The sequence below is a fragment of the Pagrus pagrus genome (genome assembly GCF_965226575.1).
Source record: "Pagrus pagrus genome assembly, chromosome: 5".
NCBI lineage: Eukaryota > Metazoa > Chordata > Actinopteri > Spariformes > Sparidae > Pagrus > Pagrus pagrus.
This window is the reverse complement of record NC_140189.1, coordinates 21,495,730-21,516,579: the sequence shown is the minus strand read 5'-3', so window position 1 is coordinate 21,516,579 and position 20,850 is coordinate 21,495,730. Positions and strand designations below refer to the sequence as shown.

The following is a 20,850-nucleotide window of genomic DNA, read 5'->3' as shown; positions in this document are numbered from 1 at the left end:
GTTGGTTTTTGGTTTGGTAATTTATTTATTTTTTTATTACCACAACGGATTGAACTTTTGTCGAACTTTAATTTTCTACATCAGAACTTTATAGATACCCAGGGACCCTGTAAGACCTGAATTGTGACAAATCCATGCTACAAATCAATTATAAGCAGGTTTTAAGTATGCAATGTGTTCATACTGTCAAACTAAAGCATACAAAACAGCTTGCATGTATGTAATGTTTGATTCTATTGTGTGATGTCAGTGAACATTATTGCACCACAATGCAATGCAAAGTGAAAAGGGAGTAGCTAATGAGAGCAACAAAACTAAATGAATAAAATAAATAGCTGACAGGTGACACAGCTACTTCGGACTGCAACTGTTGCACAGTTTACAACAATTTCACTCAGGAAAAATAAAGTTTTATCTTATCTCAAAACAAAAGACAAATATTTGGAAAAGCGTATTTCCCCAAATGTTACTGTCCTCAATCAGTGCACGTACTGTATCAATTTATTTATTGCATACTAAATGAACAGTATACTTTCAACATGAGTATCTACTGCTTACAATTAGTCCTGTATGAATGATAGAACTGGGACACAACTCCAGTTTTATTTTCCTCCCTTAAGTGGATAAAACATGGACAGAGTTCAACCTCTGGTCACACAATCCTATAATAAAGAGCCGTCGAGTGTCAGCCAGCCGCGTCCGACAGGTTCACTCAGAGCGACGCACTTCCTGTTACACACACGACAAGTTGGCCAGAGCTGAGACGGGCTGGCACCCGGCCGTGCCAAACCCCCGAGGCTGTCTGAGAGAGACTGGACACACAATTTAACTAGAGGGACTAAAGCTAGCATCCCATAAGACACACACACACATACACACACACACACACACACACACACACACACACACACACACACACACTGATTGATATAAAACATGATAGCATCATGCGACCATTAACAATAATAGCAGCCTGTGGGAGAATTCCCAGTATATGGTGAAGTATTTGTCATGACCTTGGGTTTCCCTTGTCATAGCGAGTCACTATCATTTAATCAGTTCATTGCTTTAGTGATCCATTCATTCATTCATAGCTGACAATGAAAACGGCCTGTGACCACCTAAGCATTCGCCAAGTCATTAGTAGTGAATAGATTACACTTGAAAAACATTTTTGTTTATTTTTGGATCCTAAACGTCTCATTTTCTTAATTCAAGTGAAAGAAATCTGCCAGCGTTATGAGATCATTTATCGTGTTTCTAATAGAAATATCAACTTGTTTACTTATTATGATAATGCTTTATTCTGGCACGTATGAAGGTGCCGACACTTAATTATTGAAATATGTTGGTTTGTAACATAACATAACAAAACGTAACATAGCAAAAAATAACATAACATACCATAACAAAACGTAACATAACAAAACATAACATACCATAACATAACATAACATAATGTAACATAACATAACATAATGTAATATAACATAACATAACATAACATAACATAACAAAGTGTAACATAACATAACATAACATAAAATAACATAACATAACAAAGTGTAACATAACATAACATAACATAACATAACATAACATAACATAACATAACAAAACGTAACATAACAAAACAAACCATAACAAAACGTAACATAACATAACAAAACATAACATAACATAACATAACATAACAAAACAAACCATAACAAAACGTAATGTAACAAAACATAACATAACAAAACAAAACAAAACAAAACAAAACATAAGAAACCATGACAAAACGTAACATAACATAACAAAACATAACATACCATAACATAACATAATGTAACAAAACATAACATAACATAACATAACATAACATAACATAACATAACATAACAAAACGTAACATAACAAAACATAACATACCATAACATAACATAATGTAAGAAAACACAACATAAAATAACAAAACATAACGACCATAACATAACATAAAATAACACAACATAACATAACATTGCATAACATCAAAAATATTGACATTGTGTTAATAATACATATATGACAATATCGTTTAAAATTATCCAGAGAAGATGTTCAGCCTTGTGCAATTTATGTTTATGAGTTTACAGACTCTCTGTCCACGTCGCTACACTCGTATTTTTAGGGTAATGTATGTATCAAAAAAGAGACAAAACAAAGTACACATGGTTAAAAATAGATCTGATCACTCACGGGAACATTTTTCTTTTTCAAATTTCTATAGATATCGCAATAATATATTCAGATTTTCTGGAAAATCAGAACCTTTTTTAATGATAAAACAAACTGTTGGAAATGAAATAATTACTCAAATTGTTGCAAATATCATATATAACAGCCGTGATCTCCATAAATCAGTCTTACTAATTTTCAACTTTGCACACAATGGCCCAATAATGAAGGGATTGCTGTTGTGAAAGTACAAAATCTCTGACAGATGACAAATTTATGATGTTTGATGGTATAGATCAACATATTGCCTAAACCTTGGGGAGATGTGTTTTTTTTTTTCAATGTATAAACATTAAAATAAATAAATTTAAAAAATAACATAATCTTGCAAAATTTTACATAGCCAGTCTAAAAATAAATGTAGAGCTACACATATCTTAAAAATGTTTCAAAACTCATCCCTACTTATAAGAATAAACAGTAGCAGCAAAAACTAAATCTCAATATCGCTCCTCTCTTAACTCCATCGTAACTACAACTTATCTTGAAGAGTGCTTTGTCTTTAATAATTAAGAGCCGAAGTTTATTTGAAATCCTTCTACATAAGACTTGCAGCTCCCCTGGGCCCAGCCTGGCAAGTTTAGGATTTCATTTTTTGAGATGTGGAGACACACAGTCTTTCTCTCTCACACTCTCAGGCTCTCTGTCTCTCTCTCTGCCTCCTTTTACTTGCTCTCTGGGCTCTTATATAAGAGCCAGTTAGCAGGGCCATGGTGCACTGGGGGATTAACACGGGAGTCTTATTTCTGTCCTAGTTTACCCCTTTTATGACCACAACTTACTGGGATGTTGTGTTCACCAGCCAGTCAATCATCGCTCACCATCATCGCCATCACCACCACTAAATCATCACGGTGGCAGAGGAAGCGCAGGGGAAAAGCGGAAATGAGGCCAAAATGGCAGGGGTAAAAATAACAGCCTATTTATAGCCCACCTACATCATCAGCACAAGTCTCGGAGCTTTTTTGTGTGAGACTCGGCGTCGCTGATCAAGAGACGCTTCTGCATCCCCTGGCCTTGCTAGCATGGCCAAAACCCACGCTAACAATTAATAAACAGCTAATAACGAGGGAGGAGGAGAGACGGATGAGGATTTCTCTGCAGGATTCCCTCCCCGTCTTCGCATTCTCCTCCTCCTCCTCGTCATCTCCGCTGCAGCGAGAGTCTGCCGTGGACCTCTGCAGCAGCAGCAGCAGCAGCAGTGATCATGAAGCAGCACAGGCTTGTTTGCTCTTCATCAACATCAGGGCCGGTCCCTCTCTCTCTCATCCCAACCTGCCGGAGGAGAGGCCACGCTCTAACAGATCACGCAGATTCAAACACGCTACATTTGCTCTGCGTCGGAGCTAATAGGACATGGAGCTCTAAAAAAAGGCTGTTTTGTTTTTTTTTTCCTCTTGTGCATGTTCCCTCACAGTTCAGCCCAGGCTGTGTGTGTGTGTGCGTGCGTGCGTGCTCGCGCGTGTGTATTTGTGTATGTGTATGTGTGTGGACCCCCCCTAAGGCAGCCTGTGCACCTTTATTCCAAATGACCTTGTTTACGGACATAACACAACCACCACGAATTCCCAGACAGAATCTCATTTCGAGGGAGCGTCACAGCAGAGAACAACCGAATGTAGAGAGAGAGATTTTTTGCGCGAGCAGGTTACAAACCAGTGCATCCTTTAATTAAACTGACACATTATTGCATGGACACTGTAATGGAGTTAGAAGTTAAATTAAGATGGAGAAGCTTCCTCCATTTTGGAAAGAGAGAGGCCGTGTTGAGCTGTGGAAACATGGCACGCAGGATTGTCTCTCCCTGCTCAGGCACTGTTGCCAAATTTGAAAATAAAATGTCTGCAACGAAAAGAGTCCAGCGTGTGTGCGTGTGTGTGTGTGTGTGTGTGTGTGTGTGTGTGTGTGCCAAATCAAAGGGGAGGTTTCTCGATTTCAAAGTGCACACATACAACATACCAAACCATCCTGCCTGATCAGTTGTTTGAGAGAGAGATAGATAACTTTGAAGGCGATGCTAAGCCCACATTGATCGTATTGACAGAAAAAAAGGCTTATTTAAATCCCTCTCTCCCTCCACTCAGCAGCTTTCTCCTCCTGGCCATGCGATGTCATCTATTGAGCTGCAGAGTGGAACACTCCTCGCCCTGACAAAAGAGGACGTCAGTCTCCATAGCACAAGGATATGTCCTCTCACAAAAGGAGTAACAATATTCACAGAGAGAGAGTGAGAGTGAGGAGGGAGGGGGGGAGAGGAGAGTGAAGGGAGGGAGGGAGGAGGGAGAATCCTAACAATTTCTCCATTTTGAATGAAGTCTGACCTTCATGTCTCTTCCTCTCTCTCTCTCTCTGGCTCTCCCTCTTTTCTCGATCCCTCTCTGTGAATTTTGAGCGACATGCATCAGGAGACCTGCACCGAATGTCTTCCCTCCTTTCCTGCATAAAATGAAAGTGGAGTGTGTGTGTGTGTGTGCGTGTGTGTGTGTGTGTGTGTGTGTGTGTGTTTTTCCGTGTGTGTTTCCCAGCAGTCTGGGTGGTATCTGTGTTATTGGCTGAGCCTTTTCAGGGGCCGGGTAATTAGATCAGACTACCTCTCCCCGAGAGTCAGACCGGGCTCTAAAGTGACAGTTGTGAGCACTGTTGCAATTTTCTGCTCCTCCTGGTAATTGACGACCAGGATCTAGCAGGATTGGGATGCACTACACATCCAGGGAATACGGAGTAAACAGCACCCTCGCTCACCCTTCCTCCTCCGCATGCGCCCCAAAAATAACACTCGCCCACTCCCACACACCCACCGGTAGACACAGATCCTACACACGTATCCAACGCCTCCTGCAAACTAAACACTCTAATCTATCAGTGTTCCCCAGGTGCAGTGTTAGCTAATTTCAGTTAGTTCAGCACAAATCCATGTTCACCTTTAAGGCCAATAATATGTTTACTTATTATGCAAGGATTTAGTGAGACAACATTATATCTTAGAGTGTGACATATTTACTCATGTTCGAGGTTAGAAAGAAGGCAAATAAGCCACAGGACAATGCAGGGAAATTGATTTTGAACGTGTGTTATTGAATAATTCCCTCGTTAAGATGAGTAGATAGATACATAGCATCTCTGCTATAGATTAAAGTTGTCCTCCTGTGATTTGTTATTAAATCTCCATAAAGATTTACACACATTTTAAAAAATAACGTCTAAAATCGAAGCAGTGCATTCTCTAGTCTCTGGTTCCTACATTTCCCATGATGCAACTGGATAGCATCTTTTCATTAGAGGCGATAAAAATGGGGTAAAAAATTAATGTTTTCAATCTTCATGTCCCGAATTATGGAGCCTCCAAGCGTGGTGACATCACTATGACATCATCAAGGGTTCACTTCTCAGATTTGCTCCGTTAAGGATAGGTTCGCACAAAAATACAATTTCAGTCATGATCTTTCCAAGTTGGGCGAAGTTTTGTAATAAACAAAACATTTCTGGAGCTTCACAACAAAACAGTGTTGCAGCATTCTCCAAAACTACTGAAGTGGCTGGGGACTTTTTAAAACAAAAAAACATCTCAGAAAACATAAAATGGCTCAATACGGCTCTCCCGGGATAATCCAAGTCTCTGGAAGCTGTGAGATCCCAAATGGATTTAAAAATAATTTGTTTTCACTCTTTGATGAGCCAAAATCTTCACTGTAGCTGCTAAACTGAAAGCGTTAGCATGCACCCTGTCCGAAGGGGGCTATACGTGCAAGGTCGAGGGTGTAAATATTGTTTTTTCAAATCAGTTTGGGATCTCTGAGCTTCCAGAGACTTTGATTCAGTTGGACGACCTGTATGGAGTAATTTTAATTTTTTTTTTAGTTCATGTTTTAAAACAAGTCCACATCTACTTAAGTTGTTTAGGAGAATGCTGCAACTCTGTTTTGCTGTGAAGCTCCAGAAACGTTTTGTGGACTACAAAACGTCATCTGACTTTGCATGAGGCATGAGGGTAAGGATGAATATTAATTCCTGGGTGAACTTATCCCCTAAGAGCCACAGAGGACGATACACTGTGACTGAGTCATTTAGAGTAAACTGACTTTGACATGTAAAATCTGTTGCTTGACAAATGCTTCTGATAGGATTAAACAAAGCAGAATAACTGAGATATTTTAATGCTTCACATAGTAATACATGGATAGTTAACGCATTGTAAAACAATCTGACCTTCAGTGGTGGAAAGTAACTATACCAACTTGTCAAATACGGCAGCTTGGTCAGTGGCCTTGATGGAAAGTCCAAACATGACGAGAGTAACAATGCTTGTTAATTTTCTCTACCAAAATAAAAAGTTAACAAAAGTTTTGATAGACACATTCACCACGAGTGATTCACATGAATGACCTGGTTAACACTGAAACAGACTTTTCAGGTATGTCAATGGCTGAAACATGTAGAAGGAAGCCTCTTGGCGTCTATAGACTTACATATACCTGACTTCTCTGTGGTAAAGATGTTTAAATCCATTGCAAGATTATTCATATAGGACAATTTTAATAATGCAACAAGTTGCAACATCCATTAAGACTTTAAAAATAAAGCTTGCTAAGAAACATTTCACAAATTATGACATTTGAGTTTTGGACTGTCCTTAACCTGCTTTGTGTTAAAATAACGCTCAGTCACATCACTTATGATAAAACTTTCTTCAGGTCATTCATGCAAGCTAACTTACTTACGCAACATAACTTATAAATAACTCATTGTTGACACTCGGTCGCACATGGGATGCAAACCCTGGTCTCCTGCGGGTTATTCCTGTGTATGACCCACCCCGACCACCCTCTGACTTGGACTTTTCTTGCTCTTTATACTACAGCACTACAGGGGTGCTTCCAGAAATGATGCTCGAGGAGTTACTACAGTGTCAAACTTAGAAGCGTAGACAGAAAAGGAATGATAAGGAATGCCTTTTAGGCAAGTTTTGCCACTTGGCATCCATCTTGGCAACGGCCCCAGGCAGTTATTTGGGGCTAACAAGACCAGGCTCCTATCTAAATGAACGAGGAGGAAGTCAGGACTTCACTTTCAATGGTCACTGGGACAAAAAACTGCATGTATAGAATCACCAGTCAAATCTGATACCTGCCATACAACCTCCATCTCTGCCGCTAAAGACTTTTCTATTCAAAATGCTAAAAGTGGTGTTTCTGGTGTAGGGCAACTGACCAGGCTGCTGGATCTGATGCATCAGGAGTGAGAACAGACTGACATTTACTGAAGGACTGTGCTTTAATACAGGTACTTCTACTGTGAGTGCTTCTGTTTTGTTCCACTTTCAGAGGGAAACGTTGTGCTGTTAACTCAACCACAGCTGTGCTTTGTAAATTAGGATTCTACAAATAAAACATGATCAACTTATAGAATATAGTTTGTAAAGTAGATAATATAACTCCACACTGACACCCAAAACATCAATAAAAATCAAAGTGACAACAAAATAATATGATACATAATAATATAAGTCTCACAGAGTCATTCTGCAGTATAATAGTATACCCCACTTTTAATAGTACTAAAAAGTAAAACAACACAGATCTATTATCAGATTTTCAAACCAAGGTTGCACAGATATTAACATTTTTACAAATATGTTGGGATGTGTTCAGTGATTTTGACTGTACCAGCAATATGTGCAGGACTTTAACAAAAAAGAAAAAAACGTATCCTCTTATCTGAGACCAGGACTTTTTTTCTTTGTGTTGTGGTATTAAAAGATGTTTCTTTTTAACACTAGCGTTGTGTTGAAGTTCTGGTATCATGAAAGTCTTGTATAGTGCAGGACTGGAGAGAGCACTTTGTGGTATTGCTACTTGCACTTAACTAAAGGATCTAAATACTACTTCCACCACGGCTGAACTTTGACGCAAATGAATTCATAGCCAAACATTCATGCACTCAGACACCCTGGCAGGACGTGTGTTCACACACAACCTGTTCTCCCATTGAGGGCTCGGAGTCTCCTCTCAGTTAGCCATCTCCTCCACATCCACTAAAGCCCTGCTGTTGCAACCAGCCGGCCCGTCTCTACAGGTATGTGTCAGTGTGCTCAGAGCGCACACCGGCATCTGGCCGGGCTGACTCTGACAGAAGCTTGTGTCTGGACTTGCTAGCATCAAATAAAACCTGGACCAAACCCACGAACCAAATAATGGAGGAGCCGGGAGGCACCAGCACTGACAAGGACAACGTATCTGAGGTAACAACCACATCTCTCTGCTGCACGCACACCCTCAAAATTTACAACAACGTTCTGCGAGCCTCCATTGCTTTTTGGCTGTTATGCAAAGATATGTGTTAGGCTTATATAATTGAGTCAGAGCGTTATAAATTACATTTCTGGACTGTTGAAACAAAACGTAGCGATGAATAATCTGGTGCAGTGCAGATACTTAAATTTTTTAAGCAGTCTTTGCGCAAGAAGGGCATCTCAGTCTAGAGAGAGAATGACTGAATGCTGCAACATCTTGAATTAGCAACAATAATCTCATCCTTTAAACACAGACACTAATCTGAGATCATTTACACACACACACAAACACACACACACACACACACACACACACACACACACACACACGAAGAGGAGGTGACAGATCAGAGGAGGCAGCAGCACAGTGATGGACGGGCTGTGCTAGCCTGTGAAGTCAAATATCGCAGCATCAGTACAAATACAGATTCAGTGTTTGTATTGAACTGCTACATTATTGATTATGAGTTATCAATTATGGATGACAGTCTCCTCAGAGGCATCACAGTCCAACACCACAAAGAGATGTCTTGTAGATGGGTTGAACCATCCTGCACAATCAGACTCAGTTCGGCTGTTTGTGCCACCCTGCTTTATTATTGATCACGACCGGTCAATTATTGATACTGATGATCATCAGGGGACTTGAAGGGCTTAAACATGAAGGCCCATACCTCATTCTACACATAGATGTTAACGGACATCTCTGCTTTATCGCAACTTGCGTCTTATTTTCAGAGCAGTGGTCATACTTCCAATCAGCAACGAAAACAGTGAAGTCAGCACTGAGACCTGAGAACATGGTGACAACAGCAGATTATCTAAACCACCGGTTTCCAATCATTCTGGCTTGTGACCATTTACGCCTAAAAAAGGACCCTTAGTGACCCCAAACAGTCTCAGGTCTCATGTGTCTTACATGTTTCGTTTTGGTTTGTCTACAATAACCCTGAATATTCTTTTAAATAGATGTTACAAATGTTTCTGATCCTTTTGTTAAGTTAAATATGGGACGACTGATTCAAAGAAATGTTACTGCGCAGTCTTTTTCTCTCCTGTTTTATCTGTTGTATTCAATTTTTATCTCCTCTTTTATTTTACTCTTCTTTTTACTGTTTAAACGTGTCTTTTTGTATTGCTGTGTGTAAAACTTTGTCTTAATGCATTTTGGTAACACTTAAGAGTACAAATCATATACTTATGTAATGCTTATCTAATGCATGACTCATGATGATTTAATGCCTGCAGGAAGCGTTAATTCACAGTTGCTTCATTCATTGATATGCGATCAAATTATTCACCTACAGAACCATTTCTTGTAAAAAAATATGACGATATATTACTATAATTTTCTATATTTTTAATCAAACTCCTTGTCAGATGCAAATATTTACATAATAGATGTAAATACATAAATACACTTGAATACAGTACTGAAATCAAGCTGATTGATCACTTATCAATTCATGTAGGGCCTAATAAGTAAAGTGTGAATTTATATTCCTTATCTGATGCTCTATTACATGCAATCTAATCACATAAACTCTTTGTGACTTGATCATTTGTTAATGGTGAGCAACAGGAACTCATGATCCGTCCCACATTAGTTCATCAGATCATCATGAGTCATACATTAGTTAAGCGTTACTTAAAGCGTCTACAAGGAACTTTAATTTCTGTTGATTCTGGCGGCCCCTGTGGACAAAAGCAGTATGAGCACAACCGCCTGCTGTCATAAAAATCGTAATCTGGCTCGCCTGAGGATTTGATTCGACAACAGATAACACATTCAGCAGCTCAGTGATAGTAGAAGCTAAAGTTATCAATATTCCTGACTTTACAAAAGAAAAATAAAGGTGCCGTTTCATATGATTTTGAATTGAGACTGTTTCATAACCAGTAAAAAACTTCTTGTAGTACGTTAAAGTATATGATCTGTACCCTTATTGTAAAGCGTGACCACAGCTTTATCGTCATATGCTGAAGACTTTAAACTGCATTGCTTTCTTAAAAAAAGTTGCTGCACAAATAAACCTGCCTTGCTGTTTCTTTTTTCCAATCTTGTTAATCATGTCAGAATTACCTTGAAACCCCCTGGGCTGTCCCAGCTCTTTGGCAACAAAACCTCTGACCTAAAATGCTTTCTTAGTTGAGCACACTTGAAATGTCTATAATTGTCCCTTGTTGCTTGGGAAAACTGTGTGCCAACAGTACTATTGTCAAAATAAGTATAATGTAAGTAAAATAGTCAAACAAACTTGAATTCAGAGGCCAGGCACTTATCTGTGATGGATGTTTACAACACATCTAGGAAGTTATATTAACCTGAGGATTTGTTTTAACAGCGTGTATCCTGGATTATTTTTAGCATTCTCTATAAACAGGTATCTGCATATGAAGGCAGAATCTGTTGGCAAGGGACAAGATTCAGGTATTGGAAGCATTCTGGTTTATGTTTGTAGTCGGAGTAGTAATGATCAATCACCTTTGAGCAGACTTTGGATGAATACAGGTAAACAGTCGGTGTGGAGAGCAAAAGAGGTGGAATGCAATCTCCAACCCACCAGCTATCGTCTGACAAGCTTTTAATTAGCTTTTTTTTTAATTTACATTCACATGAAGATATCTGTTTAAAAAGATCAGCCATATATTTTGTCTCACATCTGAGTTTGCTAACTGGACTGTAACAGTGGCCAGTGCACATAAGAGGAAGTCTTGGCTCAGATATCCAATATCCAGATATTCACTGGCTACACTGAAAGTGCTGATACACTGGCCGTTACCCAGTCATTGTCATATGATAGCAGATAAGTTGAGAGATCTCAGCTGACCCAAGTTGTAAATTAAAAAAAAACAGAATCATCCTTTAACTGTACATTGCATCCTTCATTAAAAATCAGACATGATGTATCTGATACAATCACATCACTTCATTGTGCATCGCAATCAATCCACTGACAGTCACGACACGATGGGAAGGGCAGTTGTCAAAAACTCACCTGAGTCCGTAAAGCACCGTGCCGTCGGGGTGGAGACGGATCATCCTGTTCTTGACGGTGACGCCGTGAACGAAGGACTTCTTGTCGTTGAGGAAGTAGGTGTCGGGGACCCAGAGCTGATCGGCCACTCGGTTATCCAGAGTCAGGTTGTAGGCGATCTCGGAGTACGACAGACGTTTGTCCCGCCACGCTTGCTGGAAGTACATCGTCAAGGTGTAGTCCTGGAGAGCAGAGGTGGATGTTAGAATATGAATATGCTTTATTTCCACTATCATGTCACACAATGCTAACATCTGACTCTGCAAATGTGTCACAGCTTGTTGTATAGGCTCTGAATAGTGAGAAGGTCAGCCAAAAGGTCGCTGGTGGTCCCAAAGGCCACGGCCTGTACTAGGGGCCATGGTGGCAGGGGTTGGGGGGTTAATATTCAACTATCCTCCTTTAACTTTGAGACCGTGACCAGAGGGGATCTTTCTCAGCTGGCTGGCTATTGTCTCACGCTAAAAATATCTGCTTCCACTCGAATGGATGAAGCCACTCTCTTCGTTCCAGAGACAGTGCTCCCTCTGATGCAAATGGCCAGTGGATTTCTCCATCTGGTGTCTCTTTTTTTGTGCAATAAACAACCGAACTACGACATTTCAGAGAGAGATTTCCAGATTTAACCTGGGTGAGAAACCTGCATCTGTACTGTACAGTTTGTTTTTACACATGCTCAGTAAACTGTATCTCCTCCTCTCTCTCTTTCCTCTTCTTCTCACTCTTAAAAAAGACTTACACCCACACAGCCACAGTGAAACACAGCACTGCAGTTGGATCTGCTCTGTTGCAGTGTATTGCAGTGCAATCGATGAGTGGGAAAGCAAATTAAAAAATACAGTCTGTGAAACGAGGCCCTTGAGCTTTTACTCTGAGCAGCCATCATCGTTACTTCTCCGTGTTTCTACGTTTCTAAGCCCCATTAGTGTGACGCCACAAAGCAATCTTTCACTCTTAAAGTCTTATCATTCATTGCATGCAGTGTGCGCGAGCGAAGCACTGCGTAAAAAGGGCATCTAAAAATACATGAGCTGCTGCCATGTTGATTTTTTCAGGAGTGAAAAGTCAAGCGAGGACGGCCGCATCCTTATCCTGTTTTACAAGAGTTCCCACTGAACCTTCGTCTCACACTCGCTCCCTCTCTGTCTCATTATCAGCCTGTCGATCGGATGTCTCTATCACCTTTGGGATCGTTAGCTGCCGCCTGCAGGCTCGGTATACTTCACCCACTGAGACAGCATCTCCTGCAGCACGACCATCGTTTACGATGTTGATGAAGGAACGACACAAGAATCATCTGAGGGGGAAGATACTGTATCCCTCTGACTAAATTAGAAAACTGAGGCAAACAATATTAACTAAAGCCCCGTGGTAACAATCTGAGCAACTTGATTGTTTTGAGGCAGAAACTGTTTTGCGGTGTCACAGACTTTTAGCAATAATCTCTCCGTATTTTTCCTTTTGCTCCACACAGCGTTGTGATATAACTGGGGTGAAACATCCTTTGACATTTTGGTGGATACGGTAACAAGCGTGAGTGTGTGTGCTGTGTCACACACACATTTTGGATTTTTGGATGTTTGCATTCATAGCTCTCAAATTGTATTTTACATTAACAGGGTAGAATTTAGTCACAACTGCCCAGAGTCCAGGTCAAGGTTTGTCAACATCTCAAACAATTTTTGAAACAAGTGAAAACCCAAAGACATTAAATTTATGATGATTTAAAACAGAGAGAAGCAGCTCAGATTTGAGAGGCTGAAACCAGAAAGCATTTCGATTATGAATGATTAATTATCAAAAGACTGTAGTGAATTCATCATCTTTCGATCGACAACGAGCACCAGTAGGATTTTACTTAGTGTCCAAAAATTATTTCCTCGTGCACTCACTCAATAGTCTAGACAAGTCAATTTGATTTATACGGCCCAATTAAATAGCTATATCACAAATCACAAATTTGCCTCAAGAGGGTTCGCAATCTGCACAATCTGTCTCTTCTTAAAGCCTCAATTCAGAAAAGGAAAAACTCCTTCACCAGGGAAAAAAATGGAAAAATGTCAGGAAGAACAACAGAGGGGGGATCAATCTTCCAGGACAGACAGACGTGCTGTTGACGTCATGTGTGCTGAATAGACCAAAATAGCAAAATTACAGTATGGAAAATCACCCACTGCTGCCTATAATAGACACTCAATAGTTAACATTAGAGGGGGCAGTAAAATGCAGAGCACGACTGATACGCGATTCATGGGACCGATGCTGATGTTAGGGAGTGAAAAATTCTGATATATCGCCTGATACACACCAGAGCAGTGGTTGTGAACTGTTTGGAGTTGAGACCCCCCCAGAAAAATCAGGTTGGCATTAATGATCCCCGATCAATTTAGAAATGTGCAGGTTCGGGTTGTGTAGTGTAAAAATCAGCTAAACAGACACTGTGCCTTCAAGTTCTCTCCATAGATGTACTGAATAATAAATAAATGTATACATATTTTTTTACGTGTGTGGAGTGATTCGTTTCCACGGTCATCGACACTGTGCTCGCCCGTAACCATGGTAACAACTGTGTGACAGGGTGACGCAAACAGTTCAGTGCTTCAGAACGACTGACGAGTTCAGGTCGGCTTCGGGTAACTACTATCTCGTGGTCGGAGCTGCACTCTAATATAAACACATTTTCTGCAATAATCCCTCAAATGCGTAGCTGGATTAAAGATGGTCGACAGTGGGTCCCAGTTAGATATCAAGGTACCTTATAGGATGGCGATCTTAACGTTATTCAGATTTTACATATTGGATAAATCGATAACAACAACAGCCTGAACAGATATTGAAGAAATAGAGAAGAAACTTGACCACACACCACATTTGAGATGAAATACTGTGTAAAATACTACGCACAGAAAATGGCACCACAGTAAAGGCGACTTGAGACACAGCAAACATTTTCACGTCACAGGAGAAAAAAGCATGTGTGTCATTAATAACTTTAACAATGGCTCTGTTCTATTCAAGTGTCCCAGTAAACCATGACAGTGTGACAGGGAGCCAGCGTGAACAACACCAGGACCCTGAAACTGAAGCAGCGAAATGGAATTCAGCCTTCATTCATTTTATAATTAACACCTGTGCTTTCCCCGCTGTCATGTGTCGAAATGTCTTCTGTGAACACAGATGTGTCTCTCGTTAAGTAACCTGAGCTCGGATTCATTTTGTGTGTATATATATATGTGTGTGTGTGTCTGTGTGTGCAGTGCCTCGTTGTGTACGTTCGGAGGTTTCAGAGTATAGAGATGCACAGCGAACACCTGGGCCTGCACGCTGCCTCCTGGCTGTTCTGTAAAATGGCAGCGTAATTACGGCCTCACAGATGGTGCTGCTTACCTCCGCTTGGACTTCACTTGAGCTCAGAGAGGGACACAAAATAGACATGCCTCCCCCTAACACACACACACACACACACACACACACGCATACACACACTCACATACACACAGTCACACTCTCTGTCTCTTAGTACAGTCAAACTTATTAGGGAGTACATTTTGGGATCTGCATGTTAATTTTCTTTATCATTTCAACTACAAATTTAAGAAAATCTGCTAAAAAAATGTGCATATTTGATATTTATGTCACAATGTACAGAAAAACGCTGCATTACACACATGTTTTTCTCAATATGGGGCAGCACTGATGATAAAAATAACCCAATCGAAGTATCTGTCAACACAAAATGTAAGTATTAGGTCACGATAAAAGGCACGTTCCTTGATTTAGCATTCTAAAAATAATGCCTGAATAATAAACAAGACATTGAAGGCGCTACGTGTTCACACACAAAAGATGGAGACTGAGACAGAGGAGCAGGTGAGGAGGATTTTGCAGCTTCCGGAAGAGAAAAAGAAAAAAGAAAAAGAAAAAAGCTGCAGATCTGTGAGAGACAGACCGTCCCATGCTGGAGTGTCGGTCTCCAAAGCGACCTTCAGTCTCCTTGTCACAAGCACTCCTCAGAAACTCCATTAACATCACACAGTGAGCATCCGTGAGGGAGACATCTTGTGGAGAGCACCAACATTTTTGTGAAAAAAAGGAAAAAAGCCTGACAGCAGTGAATGTATAAACAGGATGAAGACACAAACGAGGCCCGGCTAACTTTAAAAAACATCAAGGCTGGTTGAACAGTGACGGTGTCTCTCCACTGATATGTTTCTGGGCTAACAAACCCCCATTAAGAGCCTGACACAGTGACGAGGAGTACATTTGTGTTTCCCTGAGAAATCTGACAGCCTACAGTTGTTACAAGACCTCCATTACAACCACATCAGCAGTCACAACCGACATGGGAGGGAGCTGCCAATAGACGAGAGACGTCAACACAATATATGCTGCTGACGTTACTGCGTTCTCTAATGAAACCAACCTGCCACTTCACTCATGTGTGGGAGTCTTTTATGTTTGCTGTTATTCAAAAGGCGTGTCCAACATTACTCGCTCTCATTTTCATTTGTAGTCATTTCTCATTTTCTGTAACTGATGTTTAAAAAAAGCAGGAGGTCCTTAATGTGTATTTTTGGATATCCGTCTTCTTATATGACAAAACATATAAGAAGACGGTCAGATTTGGTTTATTTCCTGCTATTCTTGGAAGGAGAAGAGTTTGCTAGGGCCTTGAACTGAACTACTGTTCACTCATATCTTCGTTTTGACTTCTGACAGGTTATGCTAATAAAAAAACGTTGGTTTATTTGTTTTTATCCACCAAGGTGTGATTCTAGTACTCTGTCAACAAGTACGACAGAAGAACATCCACTGAGCCTGTCCTCGTCAGTCGAAAATGAAACCAGCTTATCACATCTAGGCACGAGACGATCTCATCTCAAGATTTCATGTCACAATTATCCAGTCCGACACAACTGCGATTCAGGATATTATCCCGATACTCAGCTTAATATTCTTAAAACTTAAAATAAAAACTGAAACTGCACTAAAACACACTGGGATCACATATCTGTTTTTAGTGAAAAACAATCTTAAAAACGTAATCATGAAACACAAGGTCTTCCTGCTCAAAGAAAAGATAGATGAATGGTGGTCACATCATCTCCCTGTCGTTTTTTAGTTTGGATTATGTTGTATTTACACACAACCGATTTGATGTCTTTGTGGGAGATAAATTACTCCCATTGGGCCTGTCCTTATCAAAAAAATGACTATATACGTCAAATATTTAACTGATATTTTCGTATGTTGTAAGACACGACGTGAAAAGCCTCTAGGGTGGAGGTCGGGGATGGACGGTTGTATTGAATATTCACAGATTTTCATTCAGGAGACCGCTGATCAGGTCCAGAGTAAAACCAGAAGTCAGCGGTGAGTTCTTTTAACTTACTAACGCAGTGAAGTGACGTCATGTACATAAGGTAAGTTACTTAGGTGACATAGGTACTGAAGTGACAGAAGAACTGTCTTGATTTTAACCTAAACATAACCAAACTGTGACCGTACAACGAAGGTCGCTGTTACGCTGCAACGGTCATGTCGTTCTGGAAGAAGCCGTTAAATCTGTATTAGGGCAGTCATAGTCGATTAACGTGGTCTATAGTATTCTTGAAAAGGATATTATCACGATGTCTACAGGAAATGTTCCTGGTGTTTTGTCTCTTTTTTTGGCAAATGCACACTCTGCAGACATTTACATTTTACATCACATTACATTTAAGAGGCGATGTATCATTTCCACAATATTATCATATGTGTATTATTAATGTTTCATTTTTAAATATCACGATTACCGTCAGTTTCAGTCAATCACAACAGCCCTAATCTGCATATATCATATTTATATTAATAAAGATATATACAAATCAACTTGTATTTAACTTTAACTGTTGTTCATACTGGGTTTTAAAAAGCACAAAAGAAAAAAATACATAAAGGTTGACTTTTGCACTCTGTGGGACCCCAAACAATGAGAAATTAAAGCCAATTTCCACAAAACACAAGGGTTCAAAAACATATTCCACCCATGAGCTGTTGGTGTGACAGCTGTGCTTCCCTCTCAGCTTCACGGGACCAGACAGACGTCCACCATATTGCAAACGCTTTCATCTGCGTCCTGCTGCAGAGTGCTCCAGTCGAAACAGAGGAGAATATGCTGATAATAACAATGTCTACTGAGCGCAGCCACGAGGAGACGACTCGACGTTTGGGCATTAACAAGCTCGTCTGCCGACATCTCGGCCTCTTGTCTGTTTGCTTCCCATCTACAAGCTGGAGGAGACGCCACAGCACATCAACCGGTCAAGCTGAGCTTATTCGTTTGTTGTGCTCTCTCTCTCTCAGTGTCCCGTTAGGTTCGGGCTTCAAATTAACTATTGGGGGTCAAGGGGGAGAGTTAGTGCATTCTGAATGAGTACATACACATCCTGAGGGAAGTGACAACATGGACGCCTCTATGACTCTCTTTCCAATTGCTCATTTTTCAGCTACTTAGCTTCAGTGCAGAAAGTGCCTGACAGAATCATTAAGGGAGTCATCAGCACATTAAAGGCTTTTAATGGAGCCGGATAACTTACTCTCTGTTTCAAGACGCACAGCTTTTTTGTTCCCCGCACCGGCCATTATGAACGAATATTACCAGCAATTTAAATTTGGCATCGCTTCGCTCTCGCAGTGGGACTCCAGAAGGGTAAGTGTTGACAATTAAAGCAAAGGACGAACGGGCAGAGTAAAAATAGATTTTACGCTTGAGGGAGTGAATTTCAAAAAGCCACAAAGGTATCAAGTAAATCAATTATAACTCAACAAAATTACGCGTAAACATTTAAAAATGTGTCGCTTTGAATGTCTGATGTTAAAGAATTGCGCAACTGCATGTATTTAAACCTTTCACCACCAGGTTTCACTTTCAAATCTGTTCGGTTCTGTTATTTTTTAAAGCTCGGGGTCTCTTCTGACGTTGTTTTATCTTAAATTAACCCCGGCACCGCAGACTAAACATTGAACAGAGAGCCCAGCGTGCATGTAAGAAAGCTGCAGGATTAAGTGTTGTTCTTGTGCTGTAATTATTGCTGCTGACCATATTAATCTGTTACTCCATGTGTCCACTCAGCATAACTAATGACATTGTTCTGGACAACCTGCTTTCTTGTCTTAAGCTTTTTCTTTTTTTCTTTTTTTTTTGGGGAAAGCTCAGCAGAGCAAACAGAGCAGGAGTCAAAGCTGCGCCGGATCAACAAAAAGACTTTTATTGCATTACATTTTATTGAAATGTTTAAAAGAAATGTGAATATATCTGTATGAAAAATGTTTTTTGTAGCAACTCTTGAAACAGAAAAGAAGTGACACAGAATAAAGATTTGTAATAACAGTTACTCCACTGATTGATTGATTGATTGATTGCCTGTCGCTGTAGTAGCTCTGATTTCACCCGTTTAGTGCGGTTTGTCCTTATTGTTGATTTTCTATTAGACACACTGGTTTATGTTTCTCTGCCCTCATATGTTTTATTGTTGCTGTGATTTTAACCTGTTAACCTCGCGCTGTGTCGTCAATGTTATTTTATTATAACTTTTTAATACATTCCTTTAAACTGTGTTTTTTAAATATTAACATAAAGTACTACCTGTGAAAGGTGCTATACAAATAAACTTACTAATTTGTCATCTCTGCCATTTGCAACATTTTATCAGACATATTCTTGATTAGATCTGCATGAGAGTTTGCTTTATTAGCAAGAGCGGTATCAAAGTGGAAGACAAACGCTGCTTAGCATTACAACAGTTGGTCCAAAGTCCCGATTCCTTATCCTGTTTCTCTTTTTGAATGACGGTAAAATACTACCGCCACCTCGTGGTATGGAGAGTTGGCTGTCGGATGTATTGCAGCGACACAACAGTCAGCTTTTGTCGCCACTAGGTCCTTGATGACGGTTTGGTGAGGCCACTCCTCTATTATTAAGAGGCAAGAGGGATAAAATAGTAATTGGTTCAAATTAAACATTGCCAAATTTCAGCGTCATTTATAAAATAATTTTTCTAGCTACTATGTAAAATAACACGTCACAGTGGGTTGGTTTTCTGTTCCCCTGACCAGCTGCTATTTAAGTCATTTAATATGCAAAAGTGCAAAACATCTGCAGGACCCAGCCTATAAAATGTGGTCATTTTCAGCTCCGTGTTTAATATGTGTAAACTGAATATGTTTGAGTTTTAGGTGGTTTGTTCGACGCTGGAGGACACTAAGGGTCGTGGGGTGTTTCAGGAACGTGGAGGGAGTTTGCATTGTTGGGATTTTTACAGGCTGATTCAAGACCTTTTTACACATAATACAATAAAACTTCTACAGGAAGCGTTGGTGGCCTTTATGGAGAAAGTTAAATACGACTTTTCCGACCTGGATAAGTCAGAATCCGACCTGGTGACAGGTATCGAGATAGCTATAATAACCGCAGAGAAACAGCTAGACTTCTTGCTAATGATCTTCTTTGCTTATGTAGGTCGGTGATAAGCATTAAATTGAAACACTCCTTGTAGGACATTTAAATTTGACTGGTTTTAGTTCAGCAAATAAACACGTAAGGACAAAAAATGGACAGAAAATAAACCTACAGTTAGAGGTACAAACAAAATGCAAATAATAAAAGAACTTAATTAATAGTATTTTTTTCTATGGGATGGTGTAGGACCTGTGTAGGCCACAGCCCTGGATTTGGTGAATGTGGTAGATTTTTTTCACTATTTTCAGACATTTTATAGAATAAAAGATGAATCCATTTATTGAGAAGAATCCATCATTATAATAATCTTTAGTTGCAGCCCTATTGAAGGTACTACAGCCATTAACATTAAAGGAAATCTCTTGCATCGTCAGCATTTATGAAAAAATAAACTGCAAAATATCAACAAAACACAACAACAACCTTCACCTGGATCACAAATGTTTAAAACCTTGAAAAAGTCCCTAGAAAAAGAGAGGCCTTATTTGCTTTTCCTTGACTTCCCGAGATCCACCAAAAAAGGCTGCGTTGTCATGGCAACACTGAGTAAAAATAACACAAGCTTATTTTCCACAAGCTGAAAATAAAATGGAACAGGATCAGTTTGGACAAACAAGATCAAAATGGTTGCTAATTCACAGACACAAGAAGCTGCATCTCATAACGTCGAGGCCCGCATCGCGTTCCCTTTGGTCATCACCCCCCCCACACACACACACACGCACGCACGCACACACACGCACACACACTGTTATCTGACG

General features: G+C 40.0%; 1 protein-coding gene across 2 annotated transcripts in view; it reads right to left on the bottom strand.

Moving 5' to 3' along the window:
• The window catches only part of gabrb2a (gamma-aminobutyric acid type A receptor subunit beta2a), a 39,315-nt gene that overhangs the window by 12,425 nt on the left and 6,040 nt on the right, over window positions 1-20,850 (bottom strand). For both annotated transcript variants that reach the window (XM_084353012.1, XM_084353013.1), the window contains exon 4: window positions 11,551-11,771. In XM_084353012.1, the coding sequence (XP_084209138.1) occupies window positions 11,551-11,771 (221 nt within the window). The remainder of the gene's footprint in view (window positions 1-11,550; window positions 11,772-20,850) is intronic.